General features: G+C 38.7%; 1 protein-coding gene across 1 annotated transcript; it reads left to right on the top strand.

Moving 5' to 3' along the window:
- The first annotated feature begins 2034 nt into the window (after positions 1-2034).
- Positions 2035-7494, top strand: MGST1 (microsomal glutathione S-transferase 1). Its single transcript, XM_010297489.1, has 3 exons — positions 2035-2191; positions 4317-4411; positions 6893-7494. Exons 1-3 carry the CDS (start codon positions 2066-2068, stop codon positions 7137-7139), a joined length of 468 nt encoding a protein of 155 aa, XP_010295791.1. The 5' UTR covers positions 2035-2065; the 3' UTR covers positions 7140-7494.
- The last annotated feature ends 5458 nt before the right edge of the window (positions 7495-12952 follow it).

Below are 12952 nucleotides of genomic sequence, written 5' to 3'. Positions count from 1 at the left end.
GGTTTTGCCTTCGCACCACGGAGGGGTCTTAGGCTGCCTTGCAGATCAGGCTGTTTGCAGCCCCACTAAGCGTTTCCCTTTAAGCCCTGCGCCGTTTTGGTACGTGGGGTTTATTTTTGCATTTCTGCAGGTGCTGAAAACCTAGGAATTCTTGGTATGCGTCCTTTCCCTGGTGAAGGCAGGGCCTGGGCTTTGCGAGCGCTCGGAGAGGCCAACCCCACAAGTAGGGAAAATGGGTAAACGGGGTCTGGTTCCAGTGGGAGGCACACGGGGACACCGGTGAACGGTTTCTCCTGCCTTCGCATACTTCTTGGATAGTAGCTTTAAAATCCAGTAAGGAAAAGGAGTCTGAAGCCACAAATTTACTTTGTTGTGTGAAACTATGCAGGTTCTGTAGAAACTGCTGAGAAGAATCTTTGCCGAATGGCTGATGATCTTAAGAACTGCTGTGCTGTGAAGCGAGAGGAAGGAAAGTTACACTGAATTTCTTGCCGTCCCTGTGAGAGGAAGGAAAATTGTACTGAGTTTCTCATGATTCTTAGACCTGATGCTTGGCCTGGTGATCCAAGCACTGTTTTGGAAAGGATAAAAGAGAGAGCAAAATCCCACCACCACAGCCAGACAGGTCCAGGCAAGGCTGGATTTGTTTCGCTGAGCAAAGAGCTGTTTACCCACGTCCCAGCTACCTCCCTGCCAGGGATGTGCCTTCAGAGCAATAGTCGTCCTCTGCTCTCGGTTGGCCCAGTTTCCCTTGTTTGGCCGTAGCTGGCAGTGACTCCATGCTGAAAGCAAGATGAGAGATTGTTAGAGCTGTAATCAAGTTAATATTATTATTAACTTTTTTATTGCTGTTGTTACAATGATATCATAGGAAATAACGAGGTGAACTATAACAAAAAGTACATTTATTTTGGTCTTGAGTGAAGCTACGACATACTGGTTTTATGGATTCCTCCTCACTAAGTGCATGATTGAAGCAGTTGGTGAGGCAAAAGCCTTGCTCCGTGCAGCACACAAATTGAATGTGCAAGGGGACATGCTTTTTGTTTTACGGGTGTTCAGTCCTCATCACATTCTTAACTTTATAGTGTTAATAAAAGGTACCACCTCCATAGGATTGTGGGTTTATTATGGTCTCAGTGGAAAGAGAGTTCATTAGCTTAAACCTCCCATGACAAAAAGCATAAATAGTTCTCTGCTTTTTGTCATTACAACTTAATCTTTGCTGGTGAATCATGCTAAAAGCAAGTTTTAAGAACAAGGTCTCAAAGGAGAAAAATGTATGTTTAACTGAGTTTGATCACAAGTTATTGCTGGGTGGGAAAGCACTGGTTAGTTTGAAAGCTGAACTGCAATTATAATTGTGTCACCATGACAAAAAGCATAAATAGTTCTCTGCTTTTTGTCATTACAACTTAATCTTTGCTGGTGAATCATGCTAAAAGCAAGTTTTAAGAACAAGGTCTCAAAGGAGAAAAATGTATGTTTAACTGAGTTTGATCACAAGTTATTGCTGGGTGGGAAAGCACTGGTTAGTTTGAAAGCTGAACTGCAATTATAATTGTGTCATTTTACCAAAAAAAAAAAAAAAAAAGAGATAGGCAATACTAATGTTCCTCTTTAAACACTATAGTATGTATAGTCTTTCTATCCTGGTAACTGCTTAGGGAAATTCACTAGTTCAAATGAATTGGTCTAAAATTGGTCTAACTCCTTGTGTTATTTCAAAAGTGTACTGATTCCTGTGACTAAATTTTGTTTCTGCAATTATGCTAAATATTTTGGCAGTTTATATTTTGAGAGTTGAATAAGCAGATACAATGGAAGCAAAATATTAAATGATCATTTCTCATCTTAAAGTATTATATTATGCCATTGTGAAAATAAACTGAGAAGAAATAAATTTGTTTGAAAATAAACTTTTCACAGGGGCAAAATTGTGCTGTCATTGCAGTGATGCTAAAAAAGCCTGCTATCCTGACAATCTTGTTGTCAGAACTTTGCATTGCTACAATGTTAGCCTAACTTTTATGTTTTATAAAGGTCATCAGTGAGAAGTGGAGAAATGGCTAAATTGACCCAGTTAATTGACAATGACGTCTTCCGGGCTTATGCTACATATACTACTATTGTTCTTCTAAAAATGATGCTAATGAGTCTTGTAACGGCATACTTCAGAATCACAAGAAAGGTAAGAAGTTTGAAATACTGTCTGCTAGAATAGATTGAAATTTGTGTTGAAATACGGAGATATCACACGTGTTTATTTTCTTGTCAGCTTTCAAATACTGGAGCTGTTGTTCTTCCTCCTCCTCCCTCCTCTAATGATATTTTGAGTTTGGTGTGTGGGTGCTTTTTTGGTCTCAAATGGATGACGTCTTTAAACTAATTATGAGATGATTATGTGACTGTATCTTACAGTTGCATTTGACTTACTCTAACCTTCTAAAACATCTCTGTTATTTTTAAATAAGAGTTTTTTACAGCTGTAATTTCCAGGATCTTCTGCAGAAAGCTGGTGTCCAGGCCACCCAATTTATAAAGCAAATAAAATGTGATATGGAGTCATGTTGTATGAATAACTAACTGGTAGAGTCAGAAGAGGGGATATGAAGTGGATTTTTATGCATCTATAACCCTTTCATCAAGTAAATTTAAAGCTTTTCATGTGCCCTAATTGTTTTAGCCTTCCCATTGCAGGTAGATCATTACCTAAAAAAAAAAAAAAAAAAAAAAAAATTATTTTTTTCTCATATGAGGGGCAGGCTGAAAACTTATGCGCATTGATATGTAGGCTAGATAAGTATATGAAAGATCCACTGAGGTTTACTAAATAATGCAGAAACTGCATCTACCTTAGGAGAGAGTGCTCATGGGCAGCATCATGTTGTGTTTGCGCTGGTCTTGGTCTTCCCTAGGCATTTCCTCATGGCCACTGCTGGAAACACTTGGTCCTGGGCTGAAAGAGCCCCAAGTTTGCCCCATATGGCAATTCTTGGGAGATCTGCTTCTGCAAGACGGTGTGTGCTTCAAGGATTTTGTTGCAGTCATTTTGTTGAAATGCTGCTTTTTGTTCCTGCTGTGTGCAAGAAAACCCAGCCTGAACTGTTCTGTTGTTCATGAGGTCCTAATAGCACAGAGCTGCTGGTGGTTTCTGATAGCTCTCCAGGTCTTTGGCACAGCTGAAGGTGGAGTATAGTAGAGCCCACAGCTTCTCCTGAATGTTCAAAATAGGACCCAGATGTCCGTGTCGTAACTTTACTTCCTTTTGCTCTTGTGGAAGCATGTCAGCTATACTGGTCCTATATGTAGATCCAATGGAGTCCTGTATTAATGCTCATACTGTGTTATGATCTATATGTATGCAGGTGACAATAGGGTCTTTATTCATTTGGAGTACTTGGTTTTCTTGTGACGGACAGTGATATTACAAACAGACAAATTAGTAAAGTCTTTTTGACTTCCTGTTTAATATTAAAAAGTCTTTAAAATGTTAAGAAAAAATGGAGGAAACCAGTTAGCGGAACGAGAGAAGGTAAAATGCTGCTGATGCTGATACTGTTAACACATCTCCAGAATTTTGAGGCCAAGGATATTTCACAGAAAGGGATCAAGGCTGCCTCAGAAAGCAGTCATGTAGCTCTCCTAAAACCAAAAGGTTTTCTTGACTTAAGCCTGCATGGCCTGAATGGTCCACAGAATACATGTGTTAACACGGGTCAGCAAGGAGAGATCTACTGCAGTCTGCACTAACTGAATTAAATGTTGTTTTCAAATAGCGTCTTAGAGTATTTGGAGGTAATAATGGATCATATAAGTGGCAAAATTCATATCTAAGAGGAAAGGGAGAAACTTACTTGCTCATAAATGAGGATGGGAGTAAATCTTCTAGATGCTATTGCTGTGTAGACTTCTGAAGAAGGAAGGGATTCAAAAGAGCTTTCAGATAATTTGTCAAGATCAGTGAAAAAGAGACTTAGGCAGTAGAGACAGTAGTTCTACCTTCCAGCTTTTTATGTTCCATCAGCCTGCTGGGATTACTTCAGGTTGAGTATCAGTCATCTGCTGTGCTTGTCCATCTTACAAGAAGGCTTCATCTACATGCATAACTTACATGGCTGTAATTTGTCAGCACACAAGCTGCATACAGGTTAGGCTCAAGAAAACAATATATTATTCCTCGTGCATTTAACTTCAGGTAAGTTATGTGAGGTTATACAGACATTAGTAAAAACAGTGACCTTTATAGCAAGCTGCCTTGACTAGAAAAAACATTCTGGCTTCTAATGTCTGTTGTGTGTTTATGTTTGAAATAGGCATTTGTCAACCCAGAAGATACAGCATCGTTTGGAAGAGGCGAGAGTGCTAAAAAATATCTGCGAACTGATCCAGATGTCGAACGTGCACGCAGGTAATGCATAAGCATTTTAAAAATTATTTTTAAATGAGCAGAATAATACTAAATCAAGGAATTAATTTCACCCCATTCTCTTTGGCAAGCCTGTGTGTGTTTTATGTTGCTTTATGTAGTAATCTAATACATCAGTTTGTCTAACTGAACAAACCACTCCACATTCAAATGGTCAGCATGTATACTAAAAATAATAAGTCATTGTCTGGTTATAGTAGCTATAGTATCTCTTGGATAGTGTCCTGTATGCATGGGGGAAGTGCTGAGAAGATTTTAAAATGTGACCAGAAGTTGATTTAGTATGAAGCAGCGTACATTAAGTGTAAATCAACTTTCTATATAATTTGAACACCAGTTGCAATCTTCTCCTAAAATGTAAAGGAAATAACAGGGGGAAGAGGAGTAAAATTATGTTAAAGTCATGGAACTCCAGAGCTGTAGCGATGGCATTAATCTGGCACATCGTACTGAGTGGGAGTCAAAGCCTGCACTCATTTTGCTGGATTGAATCGAGGTTACTCACTGATGTGTCAATCGTACAGGAAAGCTGACCAGCCTTCTGGAAGAATGCTATTAACAGTATGGCAGCGTGCAAGCTGCAGTGTATGTATTTTGTTTTGCAAGATTCGTGGCAGGATGTAAGCTGTATTTCAGTGGGCTAAATGTTGCAGCTTATTTAATTTTGTTTAGCTGATGGCAAAATTTTCTGTTGCCAAAATCGTAACTTTCGAGATGCTGTTTGATACAACCTGTGCTAATAAGGAAAGCTTTGACAGAATGCTTTCCATATTGTTATTCCTTAATGAAGCTAACAGTTTATTTGCTATATATATTTTTATACCAAAAACCTGAATGTGAATGAACTGTTCTCATTTAAACCACTATTAGGGAAGATCTTGAAAATAAATATCAGCTCTGATTTCAGAACAGTGCATCCTTGCAAATGTAGATGACTGTGGTTGCATGAAGGCTAGTATATTTCTGTATGTCTCTTCTGGATTAAAATCTCAGACGGAAGAGTCTAATCTTAGTGAGCTGTAAAGATGCTCTGAACTTTCCTTTTCTCCCCCTGAGTGGTTAGTTGTTTAATTTGCTGGTGGTTATATTAAAAATGGGCACTTTTTGGTGAGGAGTAGTTCCTCTCTATTTGTACATTCTAAGAGGACAACTAAGTCGATACTAACTTTACAACTAGATGCCCTTAAATGGTTACGTTAGAGAAATAACCACCACCTCACAGAATCATTTATACAGATTAGATTTTTAAAACACTGTATTGTCAAATCCCCTGTTGCTATTTTGTGGAGTTGTTGAGACTTCCCCAGACCTAGTAAGTCAGCTTGGTTCTAGTTACTCCATTGGTGTTGCAGCATCCATTTTTCCTCCCAACAATGGTTCTTAATGGAAGTTTGCTATATTTTCTTTTGCAAGCTTCGTGGCGGCAGATAATGCCACATAGATTTAGCATGGCTTCTCTTCTATGTAAATGACTGGAATTTGTTCTGTTTATGGGTGTAGAACAGACGTTACTTTCTTCAGTGTACTTTTTTTGGGGGGAAAAAAAAGCTGAAGGATGTGTTTCCTTATAAATGATAAATGAATTCAGAAAGCAGCTGCAAAACAGCACCATGTTCTGATTCTAGTTGGCTGTGAAATTTGACATAATTAGTAAGGCTTAGAGGTTGTTTCAATCAGTAAATTTGTCTGGAAGTATAATTCTTGAAAGAGGTAAAGGAAGCAGGGAAGGTTTAGGAAGAGGCATGAAAGAATACTTCAAGATCTGGAGTTCACTCTCAACACCATTTTAGTAAACTATACTATGATCTCAAAATCTCAAACACTTTTCAGCTATTTTAGTGCTTAGTAGTGAAGAAAATGAACCAAAAGCATAACTGTCACACCTGTTAGATGCTCCAAAATAACATTCTTCAAGATGATTGAATTCCATGAAGATTTGATAGAGTGTTTCTTGTACAGGATATTTCTTTTTTTTTTTTTTTTTTTTTTTTGTGGAGACTACAAATGGGGTTTGTGGGATTGGAATAGAACCATCTGAGTCATAAAGTCTAGTAGTTGCATTCACGGTCATCCAGTTAATAGATGTTCAGTTGAGCGAGGCTACAAGAAACTTAGAGCTGCCATCTTCCCCACTTTTCCTTGCATTCATGCTCACCCAGGTGCACTCATATACCTCATGTAAGTTCCTAATATTACGAAGATCCTAGGGGAAAACTAAATCCTTTCATACAGAAAATCAGAAGCTTAGAAATGTGGGGTGTGGCATGACAGATGAGAGTGATGTCAGGTGAGCATGCCAAAATAGTATCAGTAGCTGAATCAAGTCCCCATTGCTGAGGATGCCAGCAGTTGTATTAGGGCCTTAACAGCAGCGTGCTTTGAAGATACTGAAAAATACGGAGGCTTAAAGTGGTTTATTCAACAAAACGTAACACTGGAAACCAACTTTGCTTCTTTCCCCAGAGGCCACCTGAATGACCTTGAAAATATTGTTCCATTTCTTGGCATTGGACTGCTGTATGCTCTTAGTGGCCCTGAGCTGTCCACAGCCTTGCTGCATTTCAGGATCTTCGCCGGGGCTAGGATCGTTCACACTTTTGCATACTTGATCCCTCTTCCCCAGCCCAGCAGAGGTTTGTCTTGGGCAGTTGGGTATGCAGTCACCATCCTGATGGCGTACAACGTGCTGAAGACAGCATTGTACCTGTAGCAGAGTCGTAGCTTCTGTGTACCATTCCACATTCCACGCAAAGTTTCCAACAGTGTATGTTGATGTCTTGAATGAACCAGCATGAGTTTTCTGTGGTGACTGGAATTAATTTTTTAACAGAGGTTTTTCATTCCTGTTCAGAAATATGTCTTTTGAAGGAAAAAAAATCCTTCTCCCTGTATTCCCTATTCACGGTCTGCATTGCCAAAATATTAAATTGAATGTTCCCGTTGCGATTTGTCAAGTGCTTATGATTCTAAACATGCAATGATGCTGTATTGATAACGTGTGGTAATTTTCTACAGAAGCACTATTTTGGGCTGTAGCTGTGAAGTCTAAATCAATAAAGACAAGAGCGAAAAAAACTGTGTTTGTATTTTTGTTTTCATTTTTACTTTTCTCACTGCAGCCAGCAAATAGCATGTCACTATGCATCAGGAAGAGATTCCAATCATACAGTTCTTTGAAGAATGCTTACCTTAATAATAAGATATAACCAGTAATGCTAGGCTTGTTGTAAAAAATCTTTGATGAAATTGTTGTTTGTATAATCCACTTTGGGCTTAAAAAACCCAAACCATTGCAGCTCAATTTCTCTCAGTTGAATAGATTAAAAAGAGTATTTGGGCTAAACTCTGTTTAGTGACACTGGTGAAAATTTGAAGTAATTCTTTTTGTTGAAGTTACTAGGCTGATAGGTTTTGTGACTGGATAAAATGTAAACCTTTTGTAGAAGGTTTTTTTTTTCATTTTTGAATAAATTCAGCATAAAATTAGTGACACTTGCAAATGTAAATTATACATTCACATCTGAATTGATATAATTTTGCTTGTCATACTGTCATAAATATGTTGCTGATAGAAAATTTTGCTCTTTGCTTACAACTTTCTGTGATGTATCAGTTTGAAATATTTTCTTTAAAGACTCTTCCTGGTCTTTTTTGGTTTGTTTGTTCTTTTTTATAGCTGTGGCTTAAGTAATAGCACAAGATTTCAAGGAAAAAAAAAAAATTACCCAGAAGAGTCTTTATATCCAGCGTGCTGGTCATTGATATGTTTTAAATGGCAGAAGTTGGAGCGCAACAAGTTTACTTTCCTACGCCAGAAGCTGTGCTGCTAAGGGATAGCCCAGAGTGGAGCTGGAGAGTTCTCTCTGCTGCCTCCATATACCAGAGGCTTTGGTTTTCTCTTCTTTTTGTGTGGGAGAAGTTGATGCAGTAGCCCAAGGCATACCACAGAAGAGCCTTCCTATCTACCCACAGTTGTGAGATGAACCAGTGGAAGATCATGCAGTGTTACGTTAGGCTGTAACTGCGAAGGGTAGCAGGAGGAGTCAGGAAGGGTGCAGACAGACTGCTTTAATCCAAAGAAGGGAGATTTTTTTATTTCAATTCAAGGTTAGTGTTTAAGTCATTTCTACTAAACAAGAGAAGGGTGGGACTTGAAATCAAGAAGTTACCATTGATTTACCAGAAATTAAATCTAACTACCGAGTGAAATAATGAAGAGCTGGATCCTCTAGAAGGAGGTTGCTTAAGAGAGGAGGATTAGAAGTAGAACACTGTGGAGCTTTAGTTCCTGAGATGGCGGAGAAAGCACACATCTACACCTCTGGTTACCAGGGACTCCAACAGGTAATGTGGGCTTTTGTGCTGCTTCTCCTCGGATCTTTCTCCACCACTTCCTACCTGTGCTGTTTCCTCCTATTCCTTCTTGCTCTGCTAGCTTTTAATGGGATCTTGAGACCAGCTAACTTGGATGGTATCATTGTAACAAGGCGAGACTGGCCATCAGCTCCTCCTAGCTTGAGAAGGGACTGGCAATGGAGGGAGAAGGAGCTGGACTTGAGCTGAGGCCCAAACCAATCGTCATCAGAGCCAACTCAGATTGATCTGTATGTGGCTATTTTGCCTCCTTATATCATAATATCTAAATTATCTAAAGCTCTATCTCCCTTGCTTCATTGTAGCTTGCCTCTTCTTTCCAGCTGCGTGTCTTTCTATCCATTTAAAAGAATGGGAAAGTAGCCACTGTGCAGAGGGACCCATATGAAATTCAGCAGCGGAACGAGTCCTTCCCTTTACTGCCAAAAAGGCTCTTTTGACAAGTCTAGTTGTCATTGCCAGATATATTCAGGAACAGCATTTTTAACTCCTTTTGCATGAAGCTTCTGTACAGAAATCTCATTCTGAAGAGAAATACACAGAGCTTGTCTTTATTTCTGTGATCTTAATTTGAAACAAAACTAGTTTTAAATCCCTTCCATTTGCTCAGTGGTATCAAAGCCCTGAACATACACTCACTATGTGCTGAGAAGTAGAAAAGATAAACAGAAACCTTTAGAAATACCTACAGTGATTCAATATTATTCTGTGTTTCTCTTGCATTTAATTTAAACGTATATTTTATTTTCCTTTGCTCCCACAAATACCATCTGCCCATCTGGGTGGGGTATGTGTTCAATCTAGGAAAGCTGCCTTACCAGCTTCAGTCAAACTCTGATTGCCAGCTCCATGGAAGTGTGTTGGAGTGGTCCTTGTCAAAAGTTTCTTGCATTTTCCATGCCGTGCCTTAGAGAGTATACTGTACCTGTTCTTGTACAGCTGTAAACTTTAAAGAGTTAGCTTATTTTCTGGAGAACACATAAAAGAAAAGGGAGTATATTAGTTGCATGCATTACTGAGCTACACTGAATTTTCACCTTTTAAAATATGCACATGTGGATTTTGGACTGAGATAATCAAGTTCTGTTACAAAATCATAAATGAAATAATCTGTAACTCTGATGAAATGACTGGCTGTTATCAACAGGTGTGCTGCTTTTGACCTGGTGAAAGTACAGAAAAGGTTAGTCTATGGGAGACCCACAAAAAGAGGTCGAACCAACATCTTATAGGCTTCATTTCTGTTCCTTATGCCTGTTATACCCACCACTAGTCTTTGTTGGCTGGAGAAACTATTGAGTTTTCTTCTCTCTGCCAATTATTCCTGGCATTTTATATTCTTACTTCTCCAGAGTACTTTGTGTATCTTTGAAGTGGCTCTACGAGTTGGCCATGAGGTACGTTAAAATGCTAGCTGACATTGCTTGACTGACTTAGCTGATTTCATCTCTGAGTGAATGTCATGGGCTGCATCATTTTTAGAAGTGTGAACATGTCAGCAGTTCCTCAATTTAGTTTTTGGCTCTGTAGGTAAATGCTTATGTGGCTTTGGCCAAAGTTACTTTGTCCTGGGTTTCATGGCTGCAGACAGATGTGCTGTAGGCTGTGAGTTACTGAGAGGGCTGGTGGCTGGCAAAGAGCGTTGAGCTAGGTCTTGCCATTTGAGCGTGACTTTGTGTCCTGTCACAAGGAAGTGAATGTTTAAAAATATAAATGATATATTAAATGTTTCCTTGAATTTTCAGAAGCAATTGTATATCTGAACTTCATTGCCTTCAAGGTATTTATTTCAAGAAGCTGGGTCAATGTTTGTGAAAGTGATGAAATCGCATAAGCTGCCAAAATACAAGAAAAGAAAAGCTTAGGCTCCTAATCCAAATCTCTTTGGTGTTTTGAAAAATTTTCTAGTAATATTATGGTCATTACTCCATGCTTAGCTGTGTCTCTTCCTAGTTGCTTACAGAAACAAATTCAATCTAGATTTTTGGTGGAAAATGCTTCTAAAGTATCCCCTTTCTAAAAGAAAATAAAAAGCAAAACTTTAAAAGCACCCTTTTAAAAAGAACTGAAACATTATCTGTTATTAATCAAACTAGCATGTTTTTCATTTCAGGGCTGAAGTATAGGAAGAACTTTTCTCTTTTCCATTGCAGTACAAACCTTGTCCTGCCAACTGAGATGGCACATCAAGTACTCTGTGAAAGGTTGTATCGACATACTTTAAAATACTGCGATGTTTAAATACCTCCAGCTGTTGGACACTTAGAAAACTACATCATTGTGATTCACTTTAGGTGAAGGAAAGAAGTATTCATTAAATACTGATTTCCAGACTTCCAGATCTTGATTAGCAACTCCCACTCATAGATTTTGAAGGCTAAAATAGATCATTAGCTCCTTCAGCCTGACCTCTAGTGGAAAGTATGCTATGGAATGGCTGCCCTTCTGCTGAGGTTAGTTTAATCGCACAGCATGACTGCCAGAAAGGTGTGTGATCTTCATTCAGAGACTTTGGGAGATAGGCATTGATTCGCTCTTTTCTATGACATTGTTTGTCTCTGGAGTATATGCAGACTAACTTAGTCTTTAAAACACCATAGGTTCCTTTTGTTGGCTTGGTTTGTTGTTTGTTTAAATTGAGGCAGTTGTTATTAAATTATTGCAGTGCAAGGAGGAATATGAAATATTTTAAACAGGTGCTTTACAAAGCACTCTGCTCTTTACTTCTGTACACTCTTGGAAAAACAAAAAATTTGTTTCCTTTTCCACATCTAAAAAATACTAATCTTCTGTTTTAAAAGTAGGCATGAGAAATGTGAGATATAATGCCCAAAGTTTTATTCTGTATAATATTGCTAATTAAGCATTCTTGGGAATATATGTTATGGGGATATGCACACATGGCACTATTCTGCAGAAATGCTTGCAATGTATGAAGTTGCAACCGTGATTCTGTAAGAAATACTCCAATGATGTAGGGCATCCCTTGCTAGCCTGGAGTGAAGTATCTTGAAGTGGATACTTATGAAAGAGTAGAAAATAACATCTCCAGCACGCTTTCTTCAAAGCCTACTGATTTGTAATACGGGCAGGGGAATGGTGGCTCACTTCTCTTAACTAGTCAGCCTCCATTCCTTGACACAGCATTTCCAAGTACTGACCTGCATGCCAGGTGACTCCTTTTTGCCATGTAAACACATTTAAAAGTAATGTATTTTGATGTATTAAAGGGCATTATTTTAGCAGCAGCCACATAATCTCCACAATTGAATGTTTTTATATCTAGTTCTTCTTTGCTGTGTATCACCACTGACAGCATCTTTCTTTTATTCTACATCTTACATGGGCTGGTGGACTTTTGAGAGCGCCTAAGTGGAAGTTCCAAGAAACCTGTCTTTTAAAAAAAAAAAAAAAAAAAAAAAAAAAAAAGTGTTTGTCTCATGGGTACTGCTTGTCCAGTGAGGGGGAATAAATTCAGAAGGTGGTGTCAGTCCTGCAGAAACAATAAAGAGGGGAAAAAAAGAAAGGGAGGACTGAAAGAAGGGAAATACTTTAATGATAGCTTAGCACAGCATCAAGCGGCAAACTCGGCAAAGACTAGTAGATGAAGTGTTGTAAGAGAGGCAGGTAGCTTTCTGTTTCTGTGATTTTATTTTATAAACCCACTTTACTATCTCTATTTAAAATAAGTTCATTTTTAAGAATGTTTTTCCTTGTGCATCCAGTCATTAAATATCTGCAAAGAGGATTATAAATGCCTCAGAGTAGGATGGAAATGACCCATGGGCTGAATCAACTCAGTAGCTAATTCGGTTTAATCAGTTGCCTCTTAAGGCACCTGTGGCACACAGACCACTGCTGTGGGAGGTAGGAGTTGGCGTTGTGTGACTATGAAGAATAGCCTATGGAACTGCCTCTAAAATGACATCACACCTACAGCATGGGAGAGGATGATTGCTTTTTTTGCATGGGAGGTCCTATATGACAATTGTTTTCAAATTTATGGAAAAGTATCCCTTTTCACTGCAATGCATTCATGGAAATCAGAAAGGACCTTCAGAGCAAGGGTGAGTTTGTCTGGGGGCTGGGCAGAAAGGGTTCAGCTCTGTAGGTTGTCCCATGTTTCTTGGAAGAATTTCTGAGTTTTGT

The sequence above is a fragment of the Phaethon lepturus genome, unplaced genomic scaffold, assembly GCF_000687285.1.
Source record: "Phaethon lepturus isolate BGI_N335 unplaced genomic scaffold, ASM68728v1 scaffold50161, whole genome shotgun sequence".
Classification (NCBI taxonomy): domain Eukaryota; kingdom Metazoa; phylum Chordata; class Aves; order Phaethontiformes; family Phaethontidae; genus Phaethon; species Phaethon lepturus.
This window is presented reverse-complemented; position numbering and strand designations above follow the sequence as displayed.